The 7,409-nt window shown below is 69.5% G+C and overlaps 1 protein-coding gene across 1 annotated transcript in view; it reads left to right on the top strand.

Moving 5' to 3' along the window:
* The first annotated feature begins 657 nt into the window (after positions 1 to 657).
* LOC132321624 (eukaryotic initiation factor 4A-I-like) overlaps positions 658 to 7,409 on the top strand; it is a 7,840-nt gene continuing 1,088 nt past the window's right edge. The window contains 10 exon segments of the mRNA XM_059835092.1: positions 658 to 681; positions 1,183 to 1,231; positions 1,921 to 2,053; positions 2,756 to 2,875; positions 2,878 to 2,894; positions 4,243 to 4,411; positions 5,194 to 5,303; positions 6,236 to 6,379; positions 7,071 to 7,208; positions 7,301 to 7,390. Of these exon segments, the coding sequence (XP_059691075.1) occupies positions 659 to 681; positions 1,183 to 1,231; positions 1,921 to 2,053; positions 2,756 to 2,875; positions 2,878 to 2,894; positions 4,243 to 4,411; positions 5,194 to 5,303; positions 6,236 to 6,379; positions 7,071 to 7,208; positions 7,301 to 7,390 (993 nt within the window). The 5' untranslated portion in view covers position 658.

Raw genomic sequence — 7,409 nt, 5'->3', positions numbered from 1 at the left:
GACATTGGGGGGGTCAGAAGAGGGGACATTGGGGGGGGTCGGTATGGGGGACAGGGGGGTCATTGGGGGGGTCAGGGATGGGGGGGACATGGAGGGGAGACACACTGGGAGGGGTCGGGGGGGTCAGGGGATGGGGGGACACTGGGGGGGGACACGGGGGGGCAGTGGGGGGATGAGGGCATTTGGGGGACACCGGGGGGGGCTCGCGGGGGACACAGAGGGGCCCCCCCCTCCCCCCTCCGTGGGGTTTCGGGGCGTCACCGCGTGGGGGAACCGGTTGGGGCGGCACCCCTCCCCCCCGCCCCGGGGGGACACAGACGTCCGGGGGACCCCTCCCCCACCCGGGGGGGGCCCAGGAGTCCGGCGCGGGGGGAGGGGCGCGCACACAAAGGGGCCCCCCCCCCCCCCCCCCCCAGCGCGTGTCCGCCCACGTGGGTGCCGCGGCGCCCCGCCCTTTCCGCCTGCTGGCCCGCCCCTTCCCCCTCCCATTGGGCCCCTCCCCGACCAATGGCCGTCGCGGCCCCGTTGGCGCCGGTCGGGAGGAGGGGAGGAGGGCGTGGCCGGCGGGCGCCGTCCAATGGGCGCGCGGCGGGGGCGGGGCCAGGCGCGGGCTATATCAGGCGCGCGCGGGCGGGCGGGGCCCCGAGGCCTGCCGAGGATGTCAGCGAGTCAGGAGAGCCGGTGCGGGGGGGGGGGGGGCACCGGGGTGAGGGGGGGGCCGGGCCCCGGGGGGCACCGGGAGGCGGTCGAGCAGCGGGGGGGGGCCCGGGAGAGTGGGGGGGGGGAGCCCCCGGGGGGGGGGGGCGGGGCGGCCCGGGAGTGGGGGCGGGGGGGGGGTCCGCGGGGTGGGTCCCCTCCCCCCCCCCGCCCTCCCCGGTAGCGGGAAACATCCCTCCCCCCCTCCGCCCGTTCCCGGTACCGGTTTCTTCCTCTTTCCCCTCCCCCCCACCACGTGGTGGCGCCGCCGCGCGCGCAGCGCCCATTGTCCCTGCGGCCCGGGCACGCGGCGCTGACGTCACCCGCCCCACCCGCCGCTCCCATTGGCCGCCGTGGGGGGGGGGCGGGACTTTTCCGGCGTCACCACGTGTTGGAGCGCGCGGACGGGTGATCCGGGTCAGGGGCGGCGGCAGGCGGAAGTGGGGGGTCAGAGGTCAGGGGTTAACGGAGGGGTGTTCCCGGCAGCCCCCGCGACAGCGGCCCCGAGGGGATGGAGCCGGACGGAGTCATCGAGGTGAGGGGCGGGGGGGAGCGGGGCCTTACTGGGAGGACTGGGAACATACTGGGAGGGACTGGGAAGGGGCGGGGCCTCCCTGGGGGCACTGGGAGGGGGGTAGAGAGGGACTGGGAGGGGTGTGGGGCCTCGCTGGGGGGACTGGGGAGCGTGATTGGGCCTTACTGGGGCAACTGGGAGAGGAGTGGGGCCGTACTGGGAAGATGGGGGGGGATCAGCCAAACTGGGGGCGGTGGAGGGGGACTGGGAGGGGGGTGGGGCCTGGCTGGGGCCTCTGGGCTGTACTGGGAGGCACTGGGGGGTTACTGGGAGGCACTGAGGGTTTACTGGGGGGCCATGGGAGTGACTGGGGGGTTACTGGGGGGTTACTGGGAGGCTCTGGGGGGTTACTGGGAGATACTAGGGGGTACTGGGGTTTACTGGGAGACACCAGGGGGTTACTGGGAGGCACCGGGGGGGACTGGGGTTTACTGGGAGGCACTGGGTGCGCACTGGGTCGCACTGGGGGTTTATTGGAGGGCCCTGGTGGTGACTGGGGGACACTGGGGGGGCACTGGGAGGTTACTGGGAGGCACTGGGGGTGACTGGGTGGCACTGGGGGTTTATTGTGGGTTACTGGGGGGCACTGGGGGGTTACTGGGCGGTTACTGGGAGGCACTGGGAGTCACTGGGGGCGGCTGCCCCCCCAGAGCAACTGGCACGAGGTGGTGGACAGCTTCGACGAGATGAGTCTGGGGGAGGCGCTGCTGCGCGGGATCTACGCCTACGGCTTCGAGAAGCCCTCCGCCATCCAGCAGCGCGCGATCCTGCCCTGCATCAAGGGTACGGCCGCCCCACGGCGCCCCACGGCGCCCCATAGCCCCCCCCAGCCCCACCATCCTGCCCTGCATCAAGGGTACGGCCGCCCCACGGCGCCCATAGCCCCCCCCAGCCCCACCATCCTGCCCTGCATCAAGGGTACGGCCGCCCCACGGCGCCCCATAGCCCCCCCCAGCCCCACCATCCTGCCCTGCATCAAGGGTACGGCCGCCCCATGGCGCCCCATAGCCCCCCCCAGCCCCACCATCCTGCCCTGCATCAAGGGTACAGCCGCCCCACAGCCCCAGGGAGCCCTGTAAGTGCCCCATAACCCCCCCATAGTCACGTACACTTCTTAGGATTCTGATACCTGCCCCACAGCTCCCCTATAGCCCCAGGGAGCCCCATAACTGCCCCACAGCTCTCCTATAGCCCCAGTGAGCCCCCTAACTGCCCCACAGCTCCTCTATAGCCCCAGTGAGCCCCCTAACTGCCCCACAGCTCCCCTATAGCCCCAGTGAGCCCCCTAACTGCCCCACAGCTCCCCTATAGCCCCAGGGAGCCCCATAACTGCCCCACAGCTCCCCTATAGGTTCAGACACCCTGTAGGTGCCCCATAGCCCCCATTAGTCCTTCTGTACCCCTCCCCCCCCCGAGCTGCCCCACGGTTCCCCCACCCCCCCCCATCGCCCCACACGCCCCCCTGACCCCCCCGCGCCCCCCCAGGCTACGACGTCATCGCGCAGGCGCAGTCGGGGACGGGGAAGACGGCCACCTTTGCCATCTCCATCCTGCAGCAGATCGAGCTGGACCTCAAGGCCACCCAGGCCCTGGTGCTGGCGCCCACCAGGAGCTCGCCCAGCAGGTACCCCAGTACAGACCACTATAAACCAGTACAGACCAGTATAAACCACTACGGACCAGCATAAACCAGCGCACACCAGTACAGAGCAGCCCCCGCCGCCTGGGCAGGGCGGTGCCGCCCGTGGCGCCGGTCCCGAATCCGGCGGGGGCAGAGCGGCCGCTCCCAGTTCATCCCAGTACGACCCAGTGGCCGCCGCTGGTTCATGCCTGGGGCACAAGTGCTGCAGGGGGGGTGGGCTGTGGGGCAGCTATAGGGGCTGGGGGGGCTATAGGGGCTGTATAAGGGCTTTGGGTGCTATAGGGGGCCCACGGGGTGTCCTGGGGGGGGGCTTTAGAGTCCCAGGGGGCTCTGGGGTGCCCAAGGGGCCTATAGGGGTGTCCGTAGGGTGCGCTGGGGGGTTCCTTAAAGCATCTATAGGGTCTTTGGGGAATCTCGAGGGTGCCCAGGAGGACTCGGGGGCGTCTCTAGGGTCCCAGGGGGGCTCTGGGTGGGTCCTTGGGGGATCTATAGGGTACCTATGGCAGCTTTGGGGTATCTATAGGGTGCCCAGAGTGTGTCCGTAAGGTGCTCTGGGGTGTCCATAGGATCCCAAGGGATTCTCGGGGGTTCCTCGGGGCATTTATAGGGTCTTTGAAGGATCTATAGGGTGGTGTGGGGTGTCTCAAAGGTCCCGGGGTGCTCTGGGTGTGTCTTCGAGGCACCTATAGGGTGTCTATAGGGGCCTCTGGGGTGTTTGTAGAGTCCCGGGGGCCTTTGTGTGGGTCCTTGGGTCATCTGTAGGGCCTCTGGGGGGACCTATAGGGTTCTCTGGAGCATCTGTAGGGTCCCAGGGGGGCTCTGGGTGGGTCCTTGGGGTATCTATAGGGTATGTAGGGTGCCTATGGTGGCTTTGGGGTGTCTATAGGGCGCTCTAAGGTGTCCGTAGGACGTCGGGGGCTCTGTGTGGGTCCTCGGGTCATCTGGGGGGTCTCTAGAGTATGTCTATAGCACCTTCGGGTCATCTATAGGGTATCTATAGCGCGCTCTGCCGTGTCTGTAGGGTCCCAGAGGGGCTCTGGGTGGGTCTTCGGGACATCTATAGGGTCTTTGGTGGATCTGTGGTGGTGCTCTGTAGTATCTGTAGGGTCCTGGGAGGCTCTGGGTGGGTCTTTGAGGCACCTATAGGATCCATAGGGTGCCTGTGGCACCTTTGGGTTGTCCTTAGGGGGCTCTGGGCTGTCTGTAGCTCCCCCGGGGGGGCTCTGTGTGGGTCCCTGGGGTGTTTCTGGGCTCTGGGGGGGTGTCAGGGGGGCGGGGGGCGTCCCGCCGATGACCTCACGGCGCCGCGCTGACCTCACGGCGCCCTCAGATCCAGAAGGTGGTGATGGCGCTGGGGGATTACATGGGGGCCTCGTGCCACGCCTGCATCGGCGGCACCAACGTCCGCGCCGAGGTCCAGAAGCTGCAGCTGGAGGCGCCGCACATCATCGTGGGGACGCCGGGCCGCGTCTTCGACATGCTCAACCGCCGCTACCTCTGTGAGCCCCGGCGTCCCCCGCTGTCCCCCGGCGTCCCCCGCTGTCCCCGGGGTCCCCAAGTGTCCCCCGGGTCCCCAAACCCCTCCCCGGCACCCCCAAGGGGCCCCAAATGGCCCCAAATTACCTCACATCTGCACCCCAAGCGTCTCCGTTCAGCCCCAGGTGACCCCTCAGTGTCACTCCAGGTGTCCCCCACTGTCCCCGGGGGTCCCCAAGTGTCCCCCGGGTCCCCAAACCCCTCCCGGGCACCCCCGAGGGGCCCCAAACGGCCCCAAATTACCCCGGATCTGCCCCTGAGCGTCTCCGTTCAGCCTCAGGTGACCCCCACACGTGTCCCCAAATGTCCCCCGCTGTCCCCAGGTGACCCCAAATGTCACCGGAGCCACCTCAAGTGGCCCCTGACGGTCCCCAAGTGCCCCCCCAGTGTCACCTCGTGGCCCCTGGGTGGCTTCACGTGTCCCCACACGGCCCTGAGTGTCCCCCCTCACTGCCCCACACGGCCCCAGGTCCCCCCACGGCGACCCCCACACCAGACCCCTCCCCTGTCACATGTCCCCACCCCCCCATGGGGGGGTCGGTGTCCCCCCCCGGCCGCCCGCTGATGACCCCGTGCGTGTCACCTGACCCCGCGGGGGGGCCCCGGCCCCGCGTCCTGCCCGGCCGGAGCCTCTGGCCCCGCGGGGGCTGATCACGCTGCCAGGGCTGAGGGCGGCCACGGGGTGGGGGGCCGGGCCCCCCCCGCACCCCCCTGGGCCCCCCCTGACCCCCCCGGCCCCCCCCAGCCCCCAAGTTCATCAAGATGTTCGTGCTGGACGAGGCTGACGAGATGCTGAGTCGCGGCTTCAAGGACCAAATCTACGACATCTTCCAGAAGCTGAGCGGGAACACGCAGGTGGGGGGGACACGGGGGGCCCGGGGGGGGGGGGGGGGGGCGGGCACCCCACGGCGCCCCACGGCCCTGCCCCCCCCCTCACGGGGCGGCGGGGGGGGCCACGCTCCCCTCCCCCCCCACAGGCCGGCCCCCTCCGTCTCCCCGAGCTGGGCCACGGGCCGGCTTGGGGGGGCTCTGGTGTGCTGGGGGGGGCCACAGGGGACTTGGGGTCCCATAGAGGGATTTGGGGGGGCCACAGGGGACTTGGGGTCCCATAGAGGGATTTGGGGGGGCCATAGGGGGGTTTGGGGTCCCATAGGGCAGTTTGGGGGTCCCATAGAAGGGTTTTGGGGGGTGGGGGGGATTTGGGGGTCTCATAGAGAGGTTTGGGGGGATTTGGGGGTCCCATAGAGGGATTTGGGGGTCCCATAGGGCAGTTTGGGGGGATTTGGGTGTCCCATAGATGGGTTTGGGCGTCCTATAGAGGGGTTTTGGGGGGGTGGGGGGGATTTGGTTGTCCCATAGAGAGGTCTGGGGGGATTTGGGGTTCCATAGAGGGGTTTGGGGGTCCCATAGAGGGATTTGGGGGGGGTGGGGGAGATTTGGGGGTCCCACAGAGGGGTTTGGGGTCCCACAGAGGGGTTTGAGGGGATTTGGGGTTCCATAGAGGGGTTTGGGGGGGGTGGGAGGGATTTGGGGGTCTCGGGAGGGGCTGGGGGAGCAGTGACTTGGGGGGGTGCAGCGGGGAGGTGCGTATAGGGGGGTCCCCAATATTGGGGGGGGCACTGACTCCCCCTTTTCTCCCGCCCCACTCCAGTTTGCCCCTCGGGGGGGGGGGTTGGGGGTCCGGGGTGGGGTCCAGGCGGTTGTTGTGGGTCCCGGGGGGTTGTTGGGGGTCCGGGGGGGTCCCGGGGGGCTGCGGGTGCCCCCCCCGGCTGACCCCCGCCCCCCAGGTGGTGCTGCTCTCGGCCACGATGCCGCTGGACGTGCTGGAGGTGACCAAGAAGTTCATGCGGGAGCCGATCCGCATCCTGGTGAAGAAGGAGGAGCTGACGCTGGAGGGGATCCGCCAGTTCTACATCAACGTCGAGCGGGAGGTGGGGCGGGGCGGGGCGGGGGAGGGGGCCTCCCCACCCCCGCATGGCCCATGGATTTGTGGGGCGCCCCGTGGCCCCCCCGCAGTGACCCCATGCCAGAGCGATGCCGGAGCCCCCCCCCGAAACCATGGGCCACCCCTGGGATGTGGGGCTGGTCCCTGAGCGGGGGGGACAGCTCCCCCTGGGGGGAGGGTAGGGGAGTTGTGGGGCAGTTTGTGGCGGTTGTGGGGCGGGGGAGCGTAGTTGGGGGCAGCGTGATGTGGGGCGCTTGTGGGGGACGGTATAGGGCAGTGCACGGCAGCTGGGGGGGTAGTGGGATTGCGTGGCAGTGTGGGGTGGCCGTGGGGCGCTGTACAGCAGTTGTGGGCAGAGAAGCGTACTTGTGGGCAGTTGCAGGGTGAGGTGGGGCAGTTTGTGGCAGCGTGGAGCGGCCGTGGGGCAGTTTATAGCAGTTGGGGAGCAGCGTAGCATAGTTATGGGGCGGTGCAGGGCAGTTGTGGGGTGCGTAGTGTAGTTGTGGGGCGGCTGTGGGGCAGCGCAGGGTCGTTCACAGCAGGTGTAGGGGGTTGTGAGGGTCAGTTTCTACAGCTGTGGAGCAGCGGAGGCGTGTGGTTGTGGAGCTGCGGGGGGGCGGTTCGCCGTGGGTCCGTCTGTGGGTCGCCGTGGGTCAGTCCGTGGGTCTGCCCCCCAGGAGTGGAAGCTGGACACGCTGTGCGACCTGTACGAGACGCTGACCATCACGCAGGCCGTCATCTTCATCAACACCCGCCGCAAGGTGGACTGGCTGACGGAGAAGATGCACGCCCGCGACTTCACCGTCTCCGCCATGGTGGGGCGGCGGGGGAGGGGAGGGGGTGGGGGCGGGGCGCCTGGGTGCCCCCTCCCCCCCTGCGCCAGGCTGACCCCTCCCCTCCCCCCCAGCACGGAGACATGGACCAGAAGGAGCGTGATGTCATCATGAGGGAATTCCGCTCCGGCTCCAGCCGCGTCCTCATCACCACCGACCTGCTGGTGAGCGGGGGAGGGGGAA

Source organism: Gavia stellata, unplaced genomic scaffold, assembly GCF_030936135.1.
Source record: "Gavia stellata isolate bGavSte3 unplaced genomic scaffold, bGavSte3.hap2 HAP2_SCAFFOLD_300, whole genome shotgun sequence".
NCBI classification, from domain to species: Eukaryota; Metazoa; Chordata; class Aves; order Gaviiformes; family Gaviidae; genus Gavia; species Gavia stellata.
The sequence above is the reverse complement of the archived record's forward strand: the minus strand, read 5'-3'. Positions and strand labels throughout refer to the sequence as shown.